The 25191-nt window shown below is 35.4% G+C and overlaps 1 protein-coding gene across 1 annotated transcript; it reads right to left on the reverse strand.

Annotated features, from left to right (window-relative positions):
- Positions 1-1201: 1201 nt before the first annotated feature.
- On the reverse strand, positions 1202-21688 carry LOC102803905 (uncharacterized). Its single transcript, XM_085502483.1, has 16 exons — positions 21516-21688; positions 18457-18735; positions 17516-17755; positions 16928-17038; positions 16355-16457; positions 15460-15527; positions 14962-15032; positions 13296-13378; positions 9022-9099; positions 8589-8682; positions 7901-8125; positions 5621-7127; positions 4734-4889; positions 4315-4421; positions 1817-1915; positions 1202-1482 (listed from the first exon to the last, which is right to left on the reverse strand). The coding sequence occupies exons 2-16, from the start codon at positions 18704-18706 to the stop codon at positions 1417-1419; spliced, it is 3258 nt and encodes a 1085-aa protein (XP_085358609.1). The 5' UTR covers positions 18707-18735; positions 21516-21688; the 3' UTR covers positions 1202-1416.
- Between the last annotated feature and the right edge of the window lie 3503 nt (positions 21689-25191).

The following is a 25191-nucleotide window of genomic DNA, read 5'->3' on the forward strand; positions in this document are numbered from 1 at the left end:
TGAATCAGGTGAGAATTCAGTCTCATGTTGCTGCTCCTGAATCAAGTGAGAATTCATTCTCATGTTGCTGTTCCTGAATCAGGTGAGAATTCATTCTCATGTTGCTGTTCCTGAATCAGGTTAGAATTCAGTCTCATGTTGCTGTTCCTGAATCAGGTGAAAATTCAGTCTTATGTTGCTGTTCCTGAATCAGGTGAGAATTCAGTCTTATGGTGCTGCTCCTGAATCAGGTGAGAATTCATTCTCATGTTGCTGTTCCTGAATCAGGTGAGAATTCATTCTCATGTTGCTGTTCCTGAATCAGGTTAGAATTCAGTCTCATGTTGCTGTTCCTGAATCAGGTGAGAATTCAGTCTTATGGTGCTGCTCCTGAATCAGGTGAGAATTCATTCTCATGTTGCTGTTCCTGAATCAGGTGAGAATTCATTCTCATGTTGCTGTTCCTGAATCAGGTTAGAATTCAGTCTCATGTTGCTGTTCCTGAATCAGGTGAAAATTCAGTCTTATGTTGCTGTTCCTGAATCAGGTGAGAATTCAGTCTTATGGTGCTGTTCCTGAATCAGGTGAAAATTCAGTCTTACAGTGCTGTTCCTTGATCAGGTGAGACAGTGCTGTTCCTTGATCAGGTGAGAATTCAGTTTTGTGGTGCTGTTCCAGGATCAGTTGAAAATTCAGTCTTACAGTGCTGTTCCTTGATCAGGTGAGACGTCAGTCTTACAGTGCTGTTCCTTGATCAGGTGAGAAGTCAGTCTTATGGTGCTGTTTCTGAATCGGGCGAGAATTCAGTTTTGTGGTGCTGTTCCAGGATCAGTTGAAAATTCATTCTTATAGTGCTGTTATTTGATCAGGTGAGAAGACAGTGCTGTTCCTTGACCAGGTGAGAAGTCAGTCTTATGGTGCTGTTTCTGAATCAGGCGAGAATTCAGTTTTGTAGTACTGTTCCTGAATCAGGTGAAAATTCAGTCTTACAGTGCTGTTCTTTGATCGGGTGAGAAGTCAGTGCTGTTCCTGGGTAAGTTGAGGATTCCATGTAGGTAGTGACTTGACACTGATATATAATATAATATCAGGTGGCATTTCTCCATATCCACAAAAACAGATTGACAAAGGCTACTAAATTATGTTTTTACTTCTTCCAATTCACATAAATGAATTTGAATGATAAAAAAAAAATTGAGGCAGAAAAAAATCAGAGACTTAGTTTCACAGATAGTAATATTTATCTACATGTACTATCGGTATAAGAACGAGGATAAAGTTGAAAAATAAAGCCTAGAATATACCATTCACAGAGTGCATTGCTGCCAATTATTGGAATCCAGGAAATGAAAATAAAGAGATAACCATGTTCTAAAATTCACAAATAGCACCATAAATAAATTAAAACAATGTCATATATTATCAAGGCTGGCTTATTTAATGCCGGTATTTATGTCTATTATAATGATGATGTCTTGGTTCTCTATGTGATCCATGGTAACCCTGCAATGAAAACACAGGAATACACAATGTCAATGAATGACCAGTTCAGCAACCATGCTCATCTAAGCTCCCACCCCCACTTTCGAGACATTTCTATTTTTGGGGTTACATTCTGCTAAGCATACTTCCACATCAATAATTGGAATTTTACAATACACCAGTACACAGTATCAGATAAACAATATCAACCAATAGTGTTACTTGCAATAACTAGTATATACTATCAGATACACAATATAAACCAATAGTGTTACTTGCAATAACTAGTATATACTATTACAATTACACTAGTACATACTATCAGAATACACAATACAAGGAGGTGGATCCTTACTTTACTAGGATAACTGTAATTCTTGAAATTCTGTGCTGTCTGGAATGGATTATATTTAGGTTTGAAATCATTCTCTTCTCTGTACTTTATCCTTTTCTTCTAAAAATACATAACATAAACTTACATGACACTGCAGACTGCATAGCAATATGATAGGAATACATGCTCTACTGACTATTGCATTTAATAATACTAAAAACATGGCATATAATGTATTGCATTATAAGAAAAAAATCACATGAACATTCTGAGTCTTGATCCACATATTCAAAAATAGGTGATTTTCCATTCAACTGCAAGATATCGTGAGATGCATGAAAGACACGCATTGAACGCCTGCCACAAAAAACGAACGATTTTATTTTGAATTCGAATTTCTTTATTTCGTAGCTCACAACGACCGGCTGATCTTCGACAGAGGAATATTGCTTTTGAAATTGCCTATCATCAAATGTGTACAGCACATTATTAAGCATGGAAATCTCTTCACGTTTGTCAAATCCCATGCGATGTTTGACGACGCTATGACTTTTGTTTGTCCTGTTTTTACGTTTGATTTCACGCATAACTCATGATTCTCACAGTGAACGGAAAATGGTCATTTCACACTTAATATTACACTATCCTTTCAATTTTTTTCATGAAACTGTGCTGAATCAACTTGCCACTTTGTTTGAGCTTAATCTGCCTTTTCAACAATTGCCATAGTTGAAAGCTGCAATTACTGATACAGTGTATTAGAGATGGAATTAATTAATTCTTAAATGATTTATTCTTTGTTGTACAGACAGATGCAAAAGTACAAAATTAAGACTGTAAAAAATGGTTTTGCCTACTCTAAAAATTAATACTTCACAAAAATCTGCTACACACCAAATACATGCATGAGATGTAATGATTCTACAAAGTTTTGTTTGGTTGCATTGACATTTGAGAACGCAAGAGAGGAAAGATTTATTCTGGAAACAAACATTTTTACATATTCAACTGTAAATATTGACTTTGTTGATTATACTGCAATCACATTAATGCATCAATATCTTGTTTATACATGAATGTTGAATAAATTTGTTTGGCCCTGGATCCAATTAGACAGATGGATAAATCAAAGAAAGCTTAGAAAGAACTCCTGTGTGCTGAGAGTATTGAAGACACATTAAAAATTAATTCAAAATTACTTGTACTTGAGATATTGATGGAATAGCTGACAACTAATTATGTAAATCAGGTAACTGATATGAACAGATTTGAGTGTAAAACTAATAAGGCCTGCGTAATGTAATATATATGTACCAAGTTTCATTGAAATGTGATTAGAACAAAAAACTATGAATTATATTAGAGAATTAATATGAACAAATTTCAACCCAAAATTAATCGGGACTGTCTATTGTCCTAAAGCATTTATGTACCAAATTTTATTATTTTATTTTATCAGTAATAATTAATTATTTTAATTAGGTGATTAATAAGCATAAATATTTACCAAAAACTAATTGGGTCTCTGCTTAGTCCTAGGTTCATTGAAATGTGATGATGAATACTCTTTAAAAGTTTCATTAAAATCCAATTACTGGTTCTATATATATCAGTGGAACATTCATGGAAAAAATAACTAATTATGCAAATTTGGTAATTAATATGCACAAATATTTACCCCAAAACTAATCAGGTCTCTGCACACTCCTTAAGTAACTATGTACCAAGTTTCATTGAAATGTGATGATTACTACTTGAAATATCAAAAGCTGAAAAGTAATTATTTATGCAAATTAGGTAATTAATATGTACTGATTCTACCCTAAAAAGTATCAGGTCTGTGCAGTGTCCTATGACATCTATGTACCAAGTTTTATTGAAATGTGATGATTACTACTTGAAATATCAAAAGCTAAAAATTAATTAATTATGCAAATTAGGTAATTAATATGTACTGATATTACCCTAAAAACTATCAGGTCTGTGCAGTGTTCTATGATATCTATGTACCAAGTTTTATTGAAATGTGATGATTAGTACTTGAGATATCAGTGGAAAAGCCAAAAATTGATTAATCATTATGCAAATTAGATAATATTGCACAGATTTTTACCCAAAACTAATCAAATCTGCACATTAGTTCAGAACATCTATGTGCCAAGTTTCATCAAAATCAAATGAGTGGTTCTTTAGATATCAGTGGAATAGTCATGGAACAGCTAAAAATCAGCTAATTATCATGCAAATTAGATAATTAATATGCATGGATTTTTACCAAAACCTAATCAAATCTGCGCATTGGCCCAGAGCATCTATGCACCAAGTTTCATAAAAAACAACAACGTATGGTTCTTGAGATAGCAGTGGAACAGACACACACACACACACACACACACACACACACAGACACACTAACTGCAAAGACTCCCTTTTTGCGCTTCGCACACGGGAGACAAAAATAGTTAATAATTTTTAATTGAGAATGGGTTTGCAAATCCATAGTTTGGATGATAGGTTACCTTTCCGCTATCATAGTCCTCATCATAATCATCATCTTGTTTTCTCACTTTCCGATCTCTCTCAGCATCTTGATCGAGTACACTTTTGCCTCCATCCCATGATTCAACTGCAAAGTAAGACACCATGAGGAAAATGTTGCATAGTACTTTATCAGTAGCCCACAAATCAGAATCACCTCTGAATTATTATCATCAATTGTATGTTACTGCTGTTTGCAGTACATGTAAGCCAACAGTACGTAGGTTTATAACAGTATGTTATTGTATATTGGTCCTGCAAAATACAACTTCTTTTGACACACCCTTTGCCATGTGTGCAAGCGTATGCGCTATTAACAGAGCAAAAACAGTATCAATAATACTAACGAGGAATATAGAAATCTGTAAGACGTACACAGATCCTTACTAGAAATACTTACCATAACCACCACCGTATGCTTTACTACTAGGTTTAGCTAATAATTCATCAACTGCACTAGATGTTCGTCTACCATCCCATGATCTGTGCCTTCCACTATCTTCGTGAGATTTTTTATAACCATCTTTGATATGATAATCCCAGTGCTGAGATGAACCTGTTTATGATACAAGAAACACCGGTTGAGTGGCAAAAATTATTCTTATCATAATGACACTTTGTAGTACATGTAATGTATGGACAGTAACAACATAATTCAAAATGGTAATTATAAGAGTACAACGCAAACAGTAAACTTGGCAGAGATTGCAGTTTTTATCTATAATGAACCTATTTTTTTTTAACAAAATGTTATACATGTATGTATCCTCCAGCAAAAAGACACACTTGCCTGGATTGAACATTTTACAACATCCAAGATTAAGGTGACTTTCAAATTAATGTAAACGTGGAAAAAAAAAATAAAAGAGTACCTACATGTATTTATACTCTAAAATGATAATGTAATCAAAAAGGAAAATACATCGCTGACAGGGACAGAGAAGTCGCTTACAAGAACAGTTATGTTACAGGCCGGTAAATCGCTGACAAGGATGTGGCTCACAAGAAATTATTTTACCTACCGTAAAATCTGTATTAGAAGCTGCATCCCTAATAGAAGTCGTACCCATTCTTTTTGAATAATTGAGAACCAAAAATTCGTCATTTCTCATATGTGTAGATGCTCTAATAGAAGCCTCATCCCCTCTATTGCATTGTACCATTTTAATAGAAGTCGCGGTTTCTAATACAGATTTTACAGTACTGGGACATCATTGACAAGGGATCAATACTAAATGCTGTTTCTACATCATATGCATGGTAAAAAAAGAAGAATTCAATACTGACCCTTGTGTGTCTTTTTCTCCTTAGCAGATTCCTCACCAGATTTATGTTTTGTCTTTTTCTTCCTTTTTTCTCTTCTATATTCTTTGTCAGAATCACTGTCATCATAGTGTGAATGCCTGTGTTTTGATTTCTTTTTCTTCAATTTCTTGTGTTTTTTATGTTTCTTGTGGTGGTGACCATTTCCGTTTAATAAAGTACTTTTTTTATCATATTCAGTTTCATCATCTTTTCTTCTTTTGACTAAATCATGTTCATCAACACAATCTTTTTTCCACTTTCGTTTGTGCCTATGTTCATTACCATTCATTCTTTTTTCATTATGACCATTTACAGTTGTCTCTGAATTTTCACAAGATTTATCAATATTCTCTCTTTTTATGTGTCCATTTCTATTGTGTGTAACCACTTCACTTTGATAGCAGCTTTCAGGTTCTTGCATTTTCTGTACATTATCATGTTCATGCTTGCAGTTTGCAGGAGATTTTGAATCCTCCAAAGTATATTTTTTTGGTTCCTCATCTGTCTCAGTGATTCTTTCCCTTTTTTTGCACTCAGTATGCTCTTCCGGCGTTGTAACTTTCCAGCCAGGATGCGAGTATTCCGGCACTTTTGGGGTACAAGGAGCATCTTTTTTATCAATAACTTGCCAATCTGATCCTGTTGAGTTTAAACTATGGTTGCTGCTATCTGATGCTAATGATGGCGATATCTGGGATTCCAAGTCACTTACTCTCCATGCATGCGATGTTGCGTTTACTTTATTCACTTTATTTAACGTCAGTTTCAGCGGAGAACTCTGCGCAACATGCTGCATTCGACTTAATACATTGCTGGATGTTTTACCGATAGGTGATAGAAAATTTGGAGGTTTCATACCTTTGTCCTTATCAACTTTTTCTTCATTAACTCCCTTTAGATCGTTGTCTTCTTTAGGGGAAATGGTGACGTTTAATGTCTGTTTTGCTGTGGATTCAGTTTTCTTTTCAATCTTTATTGATGATTGTTCTGTTGTTTTTTCTTTCTCAACATTATCAACTTGTGTTACATCACTATTGGTTGAATTAACTGAATGATGCTGTTTTTGTTTGATTTCCCGTGTTGGTAGATTTGACAGCCTAGCAACTGTCTCATCGTACTCATCCCAACTATCGTCAGAATCACTTGTGTACGCTACTAAAACTTTATTCGTTGCTGCCACATCACTTGTTTTTGCTTTAGTCTCTTCATTACAGACAGTGGACTGATTGTTTTGTTTTGGTTTCATTGTGATATTAAACTGTATTTTGTCTCGTTTACTTGGTACTGGGATGGTAGTAGGTCTGGGTGAGGATTCACTTGTAGAAAACAATTTGGCTGGTTTTATCTCCTTTGGTGTTGTCACTGGCTGAGGCTTAAGTCTGACAATAGATTTTCCAATAGCACCAGTTGTTGGATTACTAACACTATTGACCAATGAAGATGATGGCAATGTATTTGTAAACTTGACCTGAGTTGCAGGTTGAGCAGTCTATCAAGAGAAAGTGCACATACAAACATGTAATATTAAAACATTATAGCATATCAATTTTGCATAGCAGATTGTATCATATGTTTACATAAGCAAAGTGAGCCAACATGTAAACAATGTCATAAAGTATCATGAACTAAATAGTTCTTTATCGCATAGACAAGGCAGCAAGCCCTACATCCAGTCAAGATTATTAGAACGTGTTACAGTGTAACCAGTCATCTTTACACGTTACTGTGTAACCAGTCATCTGAACATGTTACAGTGTATCCAGTCATCTGAACATGTTACAGTGTAACCAGTCATCTTTACATGTTACTGTGTAACCAGTCATCAGAACATGTTACTATGTACCTGTAATCTGAACATGTTACTATGTACCCGTAATCCGAACATGTTACTATGTACCCGTAATCCGAATATGTTACTATGTACCCGTAATCTGAACATGTTACTGTGTAACTGGTCATGAACATCAGAATATGTTACTGTGTAACCAGTCATCAGAACATGTAACTGTGTAACCAGTCATCTGAACATGTAACTGTGTAACCAGTCATCTGAACATGTAACTGTGTAACCAGTCATCTGAAAAAGTTACTGTGTAACCAGTCATTTGAATATGTTACAGTGTAACCAGTCATCTGCACATGTTACTGTGTTACCAGTCATGATCATCATAACAATTTACATTTTAACCATGAACATGCAAGTTCAAGAGTGCTAGATGGTGTGTTGGATCTGATCTGTATGCAAATTTGATTGATACTTACCTTCTCCTTAAAAGAGTTAGTTGTTTTCATATTTGATTTGATATAGAATAATATATATGCTTCTTGATCTAATACTGTTTTAATGTTAGACTGTGTTATACTGGAGTCATTCATACAGTACCACGCCTCGTTAGGTGCTCGTACATAGCAATAGTAATGACCAGAGTTACAAGAGTAACCATGATGTACCAGTACAGCATACAATCTGTACATAATAGGACCACCCTGAAAGTAAAATATCAAACATTTATACCTCATCTGACCAATCATTCATAACCTTTGAATTATCAACTTTGACCTTTAGATATTTAATTCTGCTTGTTTCCTTATCTTTGACCTTTACATATAAGATTTGACCTATGGCTTATCAACACTGACCTATTAGTAATAGTAAATGGCTTGTGGGATGATCAAAATTTTTCACCACCAGACTTTCTTCCCCAAATTTCTCTACACTTTTTCTTATATTCTTCAATATTTCTGTAAATGAACCCTAATTCTGGAGCCAAAAGACAAAATTTGAGTAATTTGGCCATTTTTGTCCTAATCTTTTGAAGGAAAGTGCAGACTATAAACGGCACTATTTTGTAAATTTGTGATGAAAGACAACTGGTGGTGGAAAAGGTTAAGAAAGGTATCCTGGCAGATGTCTGTTAACCAAAAATTGACACAAATAATAGAAACATACCGTTTTCTGACTCATATAAGGATGCAGATCTAGAATTTCAGGATATCGCACATCTTTGTTTATCTTGGAACCCATGAACCGATGAAAATCAAAACTGAAATACAAAAAAATAATCAAGTATAAAATAACAATTAACCTTTGAGTGTCAAATTGTTTCCGCCAAAATTTCAGGGTAACATTTTGCATATTTATATGTAATTTTTATAGAATTTGTTTACTAATTTTGGGTCAAATTGATGTAATTTCTCATTAGATACAGATCTTATTTAAAATCTTTGTAAAAACATAGGAAAATTATACAAATTTATTTTATTTCAATGGTGGCTAAAGTAGAATTTGGCACTCAAAGAGTTAATTGTATTTAAGGAATCTTTCGACATGCATAAATCATGAATGCAATAACCTACAGTCATGAATATATTGTTTTACTCACCGTTTTAAGGATATGGTTAGCACATTGGGGGCTCTATGAACAGTCAGTTTCTTTACAGCTGGTACTTTCACTTTACATCTAGAACAAAATAAGAATTATCTTGTTTTTAATAAATATAGACCTCAGAAAAGGTTAGAGGTTAGCTTGATCACAGTTATATACAAAGTTACAATTTAATTCAACTTAATTACCGTACTTCCCTGAGTATAAGCCCAGGGACCTGAACATGTAAAATCAGGAAAATTAGGGGGTGGGCTTATACTCGAGGACCACCTCAAACAAATTTTTTGTTGGTGGGTTTAAAATTGTGACCATCTTCCCAACCTCAAAAAATTATCCAAACTACATTTTTTGTTCACAACGCTGGTCTCGGAGGAATATTGCGTCTTTTTGAAAAAGAAAATCCGAAACGAGTCGTCATTGATTCCAATGACACTTTTTTACAATGAAGAAACAAACATGTTCAGGGATTGCGTTAACCCCATATTTTGCTTTCCCAATTATTGACTCCAATTATTGAAGAGGGACCCAGTTTTTCAGGCAAGCTGGGGTCCAATCTCTGATAAAGTTATCCAGGGTCAAATTTCTATTTCTTAAAATTTTGTAAGTGGACTCATCTTGCCGAGACACTAGCGCAAACCCTGCATGTTCATAAAAATACACACATTTTATTACAATACAGTTTACATACCGTCTGAATTTAGAGTGCAAAAATAGGCAGGATCTGTGGGAAAACGACCGAATGCAAGATCTTTATCATTATCTTCGTTGTGGAATGCTTTCGATTGTACGCAAACTCTTGATGCAAAGCTATTTCCATCATGGTGTTTTTTATCATGATTTGACCTGAACAACTTCCTTTGACCTAACAGATCACGTCTTTTGTTGACCAATGAAAATGCTGTGTTGTACAGACGAAGTTTTCCGATTATTGACGAAGTAATTTTTTCAACTCAATGAAGTGAATTACCGCAATGTTAAAATGCAATCTGTTAACACTGATTTTGATAAAAAATGTGTGATTTTTTTCCTAAAAGCTGTTGATTCGCAATATTCGAATGGTAAACTGAGGGTGGGGGAAGTATTTAAACTATTCACGGCCGCCAACAAGTCATGTCAAAGAATAGTTTGCTTGTTCACACCGTGACCCCAGTCATGATAGACTCAATGAACACGATTATTCGTAAAAGTAAAACAATGTTCCAGACCAGGTTTCACGATTTGACGATCACATTTTTGCTGTTTGAAAAACTATTACTCAAAAGAAATATGGATTATTTTAGTATTGCAACATCGTAGTTCATCCCGAGTAAATAACAGAATTGAAAAGATGCGAACTATGTTCCGTACGTTCACCATGCACTCTGAAATTAATGTAGTTTTCTTGTAAAAGCTGCAACCAAACTACTGTACCAATCATGATTTTTATGCAATGAAATACACTTATTACATGCATATTTTAATAAATGTCGTCGACGCCCGGTAAAAAACACCCTGGGCCTATATTCAGGGATGCCCTCAACTCATTAAATGTCTAAAAACAGAGGGTGGGTTTATACTCGAGGAGGGGCTTATACTCGGGGAAGTACGGTACAAGTATCCTATAGATATAATTCAACCTAATTTTACTGTAGTTAAATTTCTACATGTATTAGTAAAGCTATAGTAGTGCAAGTGCTTATATAAATGGCAGAAATGTGCATGTCTAAAGCCCAAATAATTGTTGCATATATTTATGTGGCAGCTGTCAAGCTATCATGTACCACTATAATGGATTGCTAGGTTTTCTATAGTAATGAATTTTAATGTCCACAATAGTGGCAGTTGTCAAGCTATCGTGTGCCGCCATATTGGATTGCTGAATTCTCTATAGTAATGAATTTTAATGTCCACAAATAGTGGCAGTTGTCAAGCTATCGTGTGCCGCCATATTGGATTGCTGGATTCTTTATGGTAATGAATTTTAATGTCTACAATAGTGGCAGTTGTCAAGCTATCGTGTACCACTATAATGGATTGTTAGGTTTTCTATAGTAATGAATTTTAATGTCCACAAATAGTGGCAGTTGTCAAGCTACCGTGTGCCGCCATATTGGATTGCTGGATTCTTTATGGTAATGAATTTTAATGTCCACAAATAGTGGCAGTTGTCAAGCTATCGTGTGCCGCCATATTGGATTGCTGGATTCTTTATGGTAATGAATTTTAATGTCCACAATAGTGGCAGTTGTCAAGCTATCGTGTGCCGCCATATTGGATTGCTGGATTCTTTATGGTAATGAATTTTAATGTCTACAATAATGGCAGTTGTCAAGCTATCGTGTGCCGCCATATTGGATTGCTGAATTCTCTATAGTAATGAATTTTAATGTCCACAAATAGTGGCAGTTGTCAAGCTATCGTGTGCCGCCATATTGGATTGCTGGATTCTTTATGGTAATGAATTTTAATGTCTACAATAGTGGCAGTTGTCAAGCTATCGTGTGCCGTCATATTGGATTGCTGGATTTATTATGGTAATGAATTTTAATGTCTACAATAGTGGCAGATGTCAAGCTATCGTGTGCCACCATATTGGATTGCTGGATTCTTTATGGTAATAAATTTTAATGTCCACAATAGTGGCAGTTGCCAAGCTATCGTGTGCCGTCATATTGGATTGCTGGATTTATTATGGTAATGAATTTTAATGTCTACAATAGTGGCAGTTGTCAAGCTATCGTGTGCCGCCATATTGGATTGCTGGATTCTCTATGGTAATGAATTTTAATGTCCACAATAGTGGCAGTTGTCAAGCTACCGTGTGCCGCCATATTGGATTGCTGGATTCTTTATGGTAATGAATTTTAATGTCTACAATAGTGGCAGTTGTCAAGCTATCGTGTGCAGCCATATTGGATTGCTGGATTCTTTATGGTAATGAATTTTAATGTCCACAATAGTGGCAGTTGTCAAGCTATCGTGTGCCGCCATATTGGATTGCTGGATTCTCTATGGTAATGATTTTTAATGTCTACAATAGTGGCAGTTGTCAAGCTATCGTGTGCCGCCATATTGGATTGCTGGATTCTTTATGGTAATGAATTTTAATGTCTACAATAGTGGCAGTTGTCAAGCTATCGTGTGCCGTCATATTGGATTGCTGGATTTATTATGGTAATGAATTTTAATGTCTACAATAATGGCAGTTGTCAAGCTATCGTGTGCCGCCATATTGGATTGCTGAATTCTCTATAGTAATGAATTTTAATGTCCACAAATAATGGCAGTTGTCAAGCTATCGTGTGCCGCCATATTGGATTGCTGGATTCTTTATGGTAATGAATTTTAATGTCCACAAATAGTGGCAGTTGATAAGCTATCGTGTGCCACCATATTGGATTGCTGGATTCTTTATGGTAATAAATTTTAATGTCCACAATAGTGGCAGTTGCCAAGCTATCGTGTGCCGTCATATTGGATTGCTGGATTTATTATGGTAATGAATTTTAATGTCTACAATAGTGGCAGTTGTCAAGCTATCGTGTGCCGCCATATTGGATTGCTGGATTCTCTATGGTAATGAATTTCAATGTCCACAATAGTGGCAGTTGTCAAGCTATCGTGTGCCGCCATATTGGATTGCTGGATTCTCTATGGTAATGAATTTTAATGTCCACAATAGTGGCAGTTGTCAAGCTATCGTGTGCCTCCATATTGGATTGCTGAATTCTCTATAGTAATGAATTTTAATGTCCACAAATAATGGCAGTTGTCAAGCTATCGTGTGCCGCCATATTGGATTGCTGGATTCTTTATGGTAATGAATTTTAATGTCCACAAATAGTGGCAGTTGATAAGCTATCGTGTGCCACCATATTGGATTGCTGGATTCTTTATGGTAATAAATTTTAATGTCCACAATAGTGGCAGTTGCCAAGCTATCGTGTGCCGTCATATTGGATTGCTGGATTTATTATGGTAATGAATTTTAATGTCTACAATAGTGGCAGATGTCAAGCTATCGTGTGCCGCCATATTGGATTGCTGGATTCTCTATAGTAATGAATTTTAATGTCCACAATAGTGGCAGTTGTCAAGCTATCGTGTGCCGCCATATTGGATTGCTGAATTCTCTATGGTAATAAATTTTAATGTCCACAATAGTGGCAGTTTTGGATTGATTGTTAGATTCTCCATGGTAATAAATTTGATTTTCTATGGAAATTAATTTGTCTGTATGTGTTTCTATTGAAGACATGTTTCTAATATTCCTATATACAGTAACATCATACCTCTTACACATGTACATATTGTCATTGTCCAGTGTCTCAGGCTTTATCATTCGCTCCAAGGCTTTAATAATAGACGGCACATGCTTTAAAAAACAAAGAAATCAATATAATCAAAGACCTGTTATGATTCAGTCAAGAAAAGCATTTTATATATTTACGTTCAAAGTGTCTAAGCGACGATGAATTCTAAATATTTTCTGAAAAACACCACCAGTAAAAGAATTGCAGTATTGAATAAGTGAATGACATATTTGACATCCCTGCAAACAAGGACACTCAATAAAAGTGTCAGTGTCATCACACCACATCAAGTTTGGTAGGGCCTGTGCAATGTATACAGCATAAATACACATTACCAAATTCTGCCGTAAATTCGCCCATAATTCACCCTGGGTGATTTCACGGCTGGTGGGCGCTTATTTGGGGCTCAAAATTTTAAAAAATTACCATCAAATATTTGGGGGGGGGGGCCTTATATTTTCATTGAAAAATCCATCTACGCCGACGCGACTTTCAACGCCGGCAATTGGACCACCCAAAACAAAAGTAACTATTGCAGAAGCTAATCTCAAATTTTATACATTTTTTCTTGCTGGATTAAAAAGTAGACCGCGCATCTTTCTCCAAAAAAATCACATTAACGAACCTCATGTGCCAAATACAATAATTTTTTTATTCATTTTATTAGTAACGAAAGCATATTCTAAAAGAAGTTTCAAATAAAAACGAACCCAACTGCATTGCTAAGTAGCAAATGATCGCGGTAGCGCAATCCGGTCATGCTGCGTCTCACAATTGTTGATTATTACCTAGTAAGTATTATAATAACGTGCAAATTTACGGCAGAATCCGGTATCATTACACTAACTCAAACAATGGAACAACAGTAACACTGCTTGAATTCTAATCACATCACTTTTTTTTTCAGGTTGTGCCCATTTGCCAAGAATATCATTTCGTGATTAACATTGTATGACTACTGTCAAATGTTATAGCAAGCAGTGTTTTGTGTTATCATATACCTTGTATTGCCCGGCCTCTTAATGCTATGGGAAGTGCACCCCCACATCAGGGCAATAATTTTCCATATCACGCCAGGCACAGCGCACCCGGCTTTCATCTTTCAAAACAAAATAAGTCATTCTAAATTATGTCAGGTGTTTGAGGTCACGCTGTGGTAAAATTGTAATTCCACCTATAAGGTGTATGATAACCTTTATATACTGGAAAGCCAAAACAAAACAAATTGCATATGTATGATATTATACATAACGTATATGTTTGAATGTAATCGGTTCAGACATGTTTAAGATACAGGTCACAAACACAGACAAACACACGCACAGAGGTCGATCAAGTTCGAACAGGAACTAAAATAAAAACATTTTTTTTCATTCCCTCACCCAGTCAAATTGTTGAACCAGGAAGATAAATGTCATATTTGATCTATTAGAAACACATGTGCTTGTGAAATTGACAGAGGTGAATCTATGCTCAAAATAAGACGTGTTCCAATTATTCAGCATAAAGCAAATGCACTCTTATTGGCGATGCGCTGATAATAGAGCAAATATGGTTATATTACTATTACAAAGATACTGTGGTTTCAGTACACAGATGCATTTTGTACCTCATACATGTATTATTACAAATATTTAGTATTTACCTTGATGTCTAAACTGATATCTAAGAAAGGATCATGAGTATCTGAAATCTCTTGACATTTATTACATTGCACTGGAAACAGAAAAAATATGAAATTTAATATTTGAAGAATACAAAACATGCATATCAAAACGTCTGATTTTAGATTTTAAGTCTGTTAATATGAATTTCAAGAATATGGCTCTGGAAAGATATTAATAAAAAGAAAAAATCAGCCATTATGTATTCAGTCTAAAAACATCAAGATCCCTTTATTTTTATTGTCTGTACCAAAGATTAACAAGATTTGGCTCTGGAAAATAATTTTGATTATTTTTAATATTGAGAGGGCTGTCATTCAATCATCCAATATTTCTTAGAAACAGGGACAAACAAACAAACAGATTGAGGTGAAACTACAAGTTCCAGTTTACAGACGTCTGAACGGGGATCAAAACTATTATGGGATGTGTAATTGTTATTACATATTATGGGATGATGAAACAAATGTATAGATTACCTCGACTTCTATAGTAACCACCAAATATTTGATGAACTAAAGTAGTTTCTTTGCTGTGTTTTTCTAATCTATGGAAGAAAGAAAGAATAATTACAATGCACACGATGGGTATTCACACCCTTGGAATTGAATGGACTGTACTGCATATCCTCGGGTGGACATCCAGGCATTTTCACCGCCTGGCAACCCTCGTGGTGAAAACAAAGGCCCAAAACTCGTAGAAAACGGTACTTTGGGATAACTGTTGAGACTCCTCTGAACAGTGTAACAAGATTAGCCCTACGTGTGTAACGTATATAAATTTGGCTGTTCGGGATTACTTCAAAGTTGAGTTTGTGTTGTTTTTTCGAATTTTCACCGGCTCGACCGGCCTTCCACAGCAGCACACACAGAGCCCATAGAAATGCATGTACAGTGGTGTGCGTCGTAGCAATGTGGAACGTCTTGTGACGTAGCTCCGCCCCCGAGGATACGTTAGCCCCAAACACAGAATTCAAATCTCTAGCTCAGCATGGTTACATAGATATGGTTTGACAAAATTATTGAATGCTGTAGAAGGCACAATGCTGCCTATTTTCAACATTCTACGTGCACCACTGTACTACGTATTTCAATGGGCTCTGTGCATGGAGCTGGTGAAAACGGCAAAAGTTGAGAAAACAGAACAAACTCAACTTTGAAGTAATCCTGAGCAAACAAATTTATATATGTTGCACATGTAGGAGTAAACTTGTTACTTGTTCAGGGGAGTCTCAACAACTAGCACAAAATACATTTTTGACAGTTTTTGATTGTTTTTTTACACTGGTTATGGTTGAAAATGCCCAGATGTAAGCTCTCAAGAATAGAGCCACTTATGTGAACAAAAATTGAAAGGAATGAGATGAGCACATACTTCTCATATCCAACGAGACAGGATTTCTGCATGGCCTCAGTAACACACCGTAGAAACTCGTGTGCATCTTCTTGGTGTCCATAACGGAACTGTTTACCAATGTCTGTACAGGTAAAGTAAATAAATGAATCACATACTGGTAAAAGAAAACCAATGCATGTATGGCAATATACATGTACTGTGTACATCTTTTATCTGCAGCCACAATTTACGCTATTTTTAAGTGTAAATATGTCAAGTCTGCAGATATTTTGAAACAAGGTAGCTAATCAGTTGTTCTCCTTTTACAACATCCATAGCTATTTGAATACTGTAATACTCTCTAAATGCTAGAAGGACTATTTTGAATGTCACGTTGTCACATTATAGTTTTGATCTGTGGTCGTCTGTTAGTAAAAAAAATAAGCATTTTTTTACAAATTTCAATGACACTGACATATATGGAAGCTGTTATGTCACAGAAGCATTTGGTTGATTTATTGGAAAGGCATTACATGATATTTTTTAGTGTAAAGTAAAGATTTGTTAAGACCATATATATAGACTTATTTATCATTCAGAAGCACAACTTACTCTTTATTTTTTGAATGATCACCATTGGTCTAATAGCAGAACCACATTGGTGGAATGCCCTGCCAGCATGGCGTTGTAACTCGCACATCATGCAAAAACCAGCTTCACGACCTTCAGAGAAATCAAATACATTGGTTGGTCTAACTGGTCTGGTAACCCAGGGTGTGTTGTGGTAGGTTTAACTGGGATGGTAAGGAAAGTGGAGTCACAGGTGGTATTATTATTGTTATATATAAATAGGTGATTTTCCGTTAAACTATGAGACCTCATGAGTTGCATGAAAGATGTGAGCTGAACGTCTGCCTCAAAAATCGGACAATTTTGAACTCAATCAATTTTGAACTCAAATTTCTTTATTTCAAAGATCACACTGAAAGGCCGATCTTTGACAGGGGAATATTGCGTTTGAATACCCTTACTTCATCGAAATTGACCATCATCAAATGTGTACAGCACATTATTAAGCATAAATATATCCCCAAAATATTTTGGCTAATGTCGAATGCCATGCGATGTTAGTTACCACTACGATGCTAAGACTTTTGTTTGTCCTGTTTTTACAGAACGGGAAATGGTCTATTGACTTACATGACTGTGAGTGCTGCTGGCTCAATAAATAGTTGGTTAAAGGAGGTGTGTAAGTCAGACACTGTAAGATGGAGTTCAAAAAACATGTATTTCCTAAGTTCATCAACCCAGCTCCAATTCTGTAAACTTTGTGCCAGCTTAGCCTAACTTTGTCAGGTTGAAACAGAGTTTGCCGGGGTTTAGGAATGCCATCACTTGCTTCTACTGCAGTTTTCTCATTACCAGTTCCCATTTTATTTCCTGAAATGAAATTACACTGATGAAGAACACAGTATAGAACGATGTGTGATTTTAACAAGGCTTTGATTTTCTGTAAATGGAATAATCTTTAGGTGTGGTTTTGTAATTTTCCCTTTCTTTTCACATTCCAGGTCACATGGACCAGTTGAGTGATCTGTTTTTTCCTCGTGTTTTTTTCTCCCTTTTGAATAAGGAGATAAAGAGCCTTATTTCTCATTTCTGTTTGTAATCAAACCCTTTCAAGTATCATTTGTGTTGTTACACATCCATCAAACTCGCACAGAATGAGATATCTTCATTGTGCATACCCTCATCTTGTAAGTCCTGGACAGTATGGACCAGAATAGAATTCTAGATTCTAACCCTAACACATTGCACATTAATAAAGTCTTTATCTATTCATAAATAAAGACCTCTATGGAAATCTACCACAAGTATCTGAAACAATCAGAAAACAAAGACTCAGACTAGCGGGACACTGCTTCAGACATAACGAACCAGCGTCCTCGGTGCTAATGTGGAAACCAGCCCATAGATAGATAAGACCTGGCAGGCCTTTTGATGACTACGTATCCGTGCTTCAAAAGAATACTGGTCTAAGCATTGAGGAACTAAAAGTTCTGATGAGGGACAAGGAATTGTGGAAGAAGCTGACCATGGAACCGGGTGCACCCGACTGATGATGATGATTTATTCATTACCTTTCTTTCTTCTTTGATCTGTTTCACCCTCAGTTAAATTACTTTTCTTTGGGTTCAATGATACATACTTGGTTCTCAGATTAGACAGACTATAGGAGAATGACTGTTCTGCTGGAGTGAAATCTATCTTACACAGTAAAACCTGTTTTGATGATGACACTATTCGCTGATCAAGACCATCTGGGATACTGTCTTTATTCTTAGAGCGATGACTTGATAGCTCTTTCTTCAGTGATACATCAATTGTCATTATTTTCTCTGCATTACGTACAATTTTAGCTGAAAAATGGAAAATTAAATTAATAAAATAAAATAAAAGGTTACAACATAGTACTTTAAGTTAACCTATTTTGAGTTGTACATAAACTATGCAATTCACTTTTCTTTCTAGGGCCTCAAAACATGACAGTACCACCATGCTTAATCATATACATGTGCTGGTATGCCATCATGGTATGATATCATAACTGTAAATACTGTAAAATACTTGTTGGGTGTTTTGAATGGAATTTATTTTTACTGATTTTGATGAGTTGAATGTAAAATATAGGAAAAAAGGTATATTCACTGGATTTTGTTTTCACTGAATCATTCCTTCAGCAAAATTAAATCCAAGTGAAAATAAAGTATTTTACAATACCATTCATGTGTATTTCTTTTGCGTACAGGAAGGCCAGGCCTCAGGTTGTTCTTGTATAGTGTCTATTTCTGCATGCATATTGGCAAATGAGAATATTTGGACATGCAGTCAGTCAGCAAGATGACTCAACTTTGCAAGACACTTGATGACACTGTTTGGACGGATAGCGTACTGTGATTGACTATTTTATGGGGATTATCAACATGATGATTTGCTAATCCAGTTTACAACAAGCATTGAGAATGTACAGTCCCAGTTCTGTATTAAATACAAAGTCCATCACTAGTAGAGATTCACAATTATAGGGATTATTTGTGGCTATAGTGATGCATTCTGTTATTGCAGAAAATATGTAATGGGTAAGCCAATGCCAGCATTATACTGAATTCAAACAAATATTGTGAGCTTTATCAATGAAAATTATGTTAAAACGACAAGTTTTAACTACTTCATGCAAAACTACTGAAATTGGATCAGACTGCGAAACAACAAAGTTGCAGGGCACATTTTATCTCTTAATATATTATATGTTTAGCAACAGAACTGGAATAGATATTTTTAGTGATTTTTACGTGAATATAGTACATTAGGCAATTCAACAAACCTGAACTGCAATTTATACAGCGCACCCCACACCAAGGTTGGATAAAACATCTATGTCTTTAATGTAAAGTCACATGGACATTTAAATCCTGAAATGAAGTCCGGAAAGCAGTCTAAGCACTGGACTAACTTATACATGTATCTTGTTGCTGCAAGTGTGTATACACGTGGCCGGTTAACAATTTTAGAAAAAAAGGGCTGTCAATTTGTCAAATTTGATCAAATCACAAAATAACAAAACTTAGGAGAACACAAAGTTTGAATAAAATCGACCAGTTCATCTCCGATAAACAGTTTTGGACACGTTTACAGATTTAACAATTTTAGACAAAATAGCCATACAACCCCCTGGTGGCAAGAGTTTCTTTTGTACAATGTACCCCCCATCCCTAACCCTAACACTCCCTCCCAGTTACCCAATTCATTTGTATATGCCCCCTCTAGATAACTAAATATGTCCTTAGGAGGGGCATATACAATTAAATGGGTAGGGGTAGGGTTATGGTTAGGGATGGGGGTACAAAAGGAACTATTTCCCCACTGGTTACACTATCGTTGTACCACATGGTCAGCAAATAGGAGTCGTCAACAGTGTCGTGACACATTGATTTTCAGAAAGCATGAATAAAAATGGAATGTCTAATTAAACAAAATATTGTATACTAGTTTATAAATAACAACCAATCAAGCAAAAATAAATTATAGTTCCCACTTCTATATATATTTCTGTGAAAATTTTGGATAAATGACCTGACAGGTGGAGGACATGTCATATGACTTGAATTCTGCTTTATGTGCACCAATTAAAAATGCAAATCATCAAAATGAAATATTGCATATTTATTCATTATTTGCTAATTAGGTTGATATTATATTGATAATTATCTATTGTTTAGAATGTTAGATTAATAACAGATAGGCCATGACTTGATCTAATATAATGCCGCCTTAAAAGATAGCCCAAGAATTTGGTCATATTAAGCCAGATTTCTGATAATTAATTCAGTTTTTAGATTCATACATCTTGAATCTTGACTATGTATGACCCAAGTCCAAGTCTTTCTTATATCGATCTAAAAACTTAATTATGAGAGAATTCCCAAATATCACAAATCTTGAAACTTAATTTGGTTTGGTTTCATAGTTAGATAATTATCCAATAATTAAAAAATAAGCTCTCTTTATGATCAAAATGGGGAGTTTACGATCTTCTCTTAACAAATTATCAACAAAATAAGAATCCCTATGTTTTCCATGTGATGTAGTACAGCACGATTCAAATCTATAATCAGCATGCACTCCGCTGTTTACAGATCCATCCAACTATAAACCAGTTATGTCCATGATCTACCTTTGACAACGTAATACATGCATACATTTGCTCTCAAATTGTTCTGCCCTAGAAAAACCGAATCGTCCAATCTTTACGAAAATAAATAAAACACATAAAAAAAAACATGTCCATGTGCGTAAATATAACGTGCGTGGTAAAGTATGGCAAACGGCTAGTACAACAGTATACTTAAAACGCTAACACGTGACAGGAACATTACTAGCATAAAACAAGACACTGACGAGCGAACAACTATATACCAATAATAACAAAGATATATTTTCAGTAGATACTCTATTCGATTATAACAGTTTACGGAGTATAGCATAAGCCCTCTAGTTTACCTATAAAACGGCATATAACTGTATTAAAATGGACATCTGCCATCAGCAAACCACTACACTGGCATTGCCACTGCCGGTCATACTACACAACGTTCGAGAAAATGTTAAAATCACAAATATTCTTGCGTAAAATACTTACAATAGCAACTGGTTAATTAGGAATAAACGTATTCTTCCGAGAATGAAAATTCAGATCCGCGAATTGACACAAATGGACCACAAAATAACTCACTGCCGGTAAAGTATCAATAGCGTCCCCATTTAGCTCCACCAGAAAAACACAGACATGGCTAACGTTGGGCGACATCCGGGTATCACAACCTTTATTAACTGTAATATCTACTGTGTCTAAAATATAACGATTTTATGTAGTATTAGAAAAGTTATAATAAACAGCAATATATAAATGTCATACACTCTTGACCGAATAATACAAAATAGCAATTTCGTGTTATCAAAGGTGCAACTTGTCTGCTTTTACGACCATACGAACGAGGGTGACCTCATTGACATATTCCCATAACTCCTTGCGCGACTGTGTAATGAGCTACTCACGATGGGCTTGTGTGCCTGTTCTATTTTGTCGTATTTACTTTTCGAAAAACGGTCTTTGTAATTACTTTGTAAGAAGTTATTTATTTATTTATTTATTTATTTATTTATTTATTTATTTATTATTGAGGACTTATGGGTTATATAATACAGATATTTGTTATTGTTATGTTTAATTAATAAGTTAGTAATTTAGTGAGTGACTATTTGGTAAAAAACTGATTTTAGAAAAATGTTACGTATCAGGAGAACACAAACCACGCCAAAGCATAACGAGTGTTTCTCGGAATTTTGTTTTACAGTTGGCACCCTGAAAAAAATGTATGACGATGAAGCTAAATGGTGTAGATCATTTAATTGCCTCCTGCCAGTGCGTATTAAGGTAGCGGAATAGTTTTTTGGGCACTTTTCACATTTTTTTTTGAAAATCACAAGCATAGCTCCATAAGGCATGCCACATACATTAGTGTATTTATTTTATTGAAAAAATAATATCTTGTACAAGTAAACTGGTTTTTTCCTTGTGTGCAAACAAATACCCAAGTTTTTTGTTTATCCAGTGTACACCCCATGAGTGCTTCTCATTAATATTCATGGTAACAAACATAACTGAACTGGGGCTAAGCTATTTACAAACAACTGATAAGATATCTGTTTGTAGTTTACACACAGCTGATAAGATGTGTGCACTGCTTCGTTTCAAGAGGAGGAAGCTGTACAGCAAAAACAAAAACAAAAAACATTTTCGAAACACAACAAATTTTGTATAAACAAAATAGTACATGAGTGTATCACATGTTACCGGATTTTGCCATAAATTCGCCCGGGCCGTTTAACGCCAGTTTGGTATTTTTTAAGATTTTTTTAAAAATATTTTGAAAAGACAAATTTATGTTCTAAATGTTATTTTAATAAATCTGTTGTCAAAATAAAAGTACAATGTCACAGTTGGAGATTTTTTATTTTTTTTTATTTCTGTTTGATACATTATATGCTTTTTAGGATCAGATCAGGGGGCCTTGACCCTTACCGAGTTCCGTGTTGATTGACATTCAACGAGATCCGAATTTTTAATTTGATGGCTGGTTTGAATATATCCACTTTTACAGTGATTAATATAAGCGTTTGGAAATAGCATAATTATATTGCGTGAGTGAAAGAAGCCAGTGAAACAGCGTGTTCTATTTATTTCTAACGCGCGTGGTCGGCGTCTTTGATTGCGATTGTTTTGTATTTTTGTCTTCGAAATGTATCACTCGCTGCGTTTTTTTTTGGGTCACGTCTCGCAACTGAAAGTCCAAGCTGACTTTGTTTTGGCTGTAAAACTAAAAGCCCCCAACGTCGGATTCGTCAGCGTCATTCACAAATACTTGAAGGGCATCTGTGATATCTTCACCTTCAAACTGTCTTCGTCTAAAAAGTCAAATTCGCCATCTTCTTCTCCACAGTTAGCTTCCCCAGCTAACACCTCTTGAAGTTTGCTGTTCAGTAATTTACTTTCATTGACTCCACCGTCATTCACAGCAGTTTTCGTTTCCTCAACGGCGGTACTCACAATGGTAAAGGATGTTTCCCAAGATAGTACGACGTATTCAATGCGTAAGTGTGAATTATAAACAGACCAGAAAAGTCCGGTTAAAGCATCAAAAAGACGACAAAAAGACACTTTGAAGCCCCGTCATAGCCATAACAAGAAACCACGTGGGGTTGTTTAGTGTCTGTCAATATTTTAGAACACTGCATTTTCATTGGTCGAATTACGTTGAAAGAGTCGTCAATTGAAACAAATATTACAGTCTGTTGACAGTGATTGATCACTGTTATCATCATGAGAAAAAAAGAGTTATCCGCAATATACTTGCTGTTGGGGAGCCACACTACGGTAGCTTCCTTTGCCGAGATCGCCAGAATCTTCACGATAAAGTGGCAAGTTTAAAACTTGATGCAGCACAATTATTTGCGAACAAAATGGACTTGAATTTAGCTGATGGTGGTTGTTACTATCTTAAAATAAAATCAAACCAAAGTCCGACGTACCTGCAAAAAGAGTGCATGTAAATGTGCTGTAAGACGAACACTTTGGTAAGGAGGGGCAGCGTTTCCTTCGAATTTGTCTGAAAATCGCTTTAGGCTTATTCAGGTAAAATGAAAACTAAACTTGCACGAACACTACAAAAGGTCCATCCCCAAAATAACAAGTCCAACAAAAACGGTCTCGTCGGATGATGATTTACAATATTTTCGTGTTGAAAATTTACTTTGCATTTCTTCCAATTCCACACATAAAAAAACTTACCCCACAGCCGTCATTCCATTTTCTTATTCTACCGTAATTTGCGCAAGTTTGCTCGCGGGAGTCTGATAATTATTGTCGGAAAGTGTTCTTGTGTCTCTAAAAGACTTTGAAACTTGTGGAATACTCAAGAAAATAAGTTTGCAAATAAAACGGCCCAAACATAAATACGCTATGTTGACAAACACTTCAACTGCCCAGTGTAGTATTTGTGTTGTTTGCTACCTGCAAACAGAACCGCCCACTTTGCATAATCCCAGCTGTAATGAATGACGTCACCGTTCGTTATCAGCACAGACCGTGTCAAAACTCCATAGCGTGAAATAAAACGGTAAAAATACAGTTTTTTCACAGACATAAATGTCGAATCATGATTTTTTCTGAAAACAACCTTCAAGGTAATTTATTTACTGCCAACCTATATAATTGTTGCTGCTAAAACGGGAGTTAACCTTGATTGAAGTTTAAAATCATAAAAGTGTCGATTTCTCGGTGTTCGATTTCTGGCAATTGCCGTTGACCTAATTTTAAACGGCGTTTCAGTGAGTAGCGCTACGATGTCGCCGTTTGGCTTTCCGTACTCTCGAATATGTTGGCTTCGTATCCGTATTTACATTTTTGCGAAATTCTATCGCGTATTTTCACAAACCTCGCGCAAACCACCGGTATACACTAACTTCAACACCAAAAAACGTGCTTGAAATTTTCCATTTTTGGAGAGGAAAAAAAACTTAATTTAAAAAATAGAAATACGGATTTAAACTTCATGACCTTTGCTTCAAAACAGTGTAAAGTTTTTGGCCGCATGCATGACCGTAGAGCTGACATTTAAAAATGTATTCACGTTAGTTAATTATCAGCCGCGCCGATTTTCAGAATCACGTGACGCTAAAACAAACACAGTGTTCACAAAATATTAATAATAGAAAAGTACAAGTCAAGGGCTTTCCAAACATATATAGATTGTATA

The sequence above is a fragment of the Saccoglossus kowalevskii genome, chromosome 8 (genome assembly GCF_978046115.1).
Source record: "Saccoglossus kowalevskii chromosome 8, keSacKowa6.1, whole genome shotgun sequence".
Classification (NCBI taxonomy): domain Eukaryota; kingdom Metazoa; phylum Hemichordata; class Enteropneusta; family Harrimaniidae; genus Saccoglossus; species Saccoglossus kowalevskii.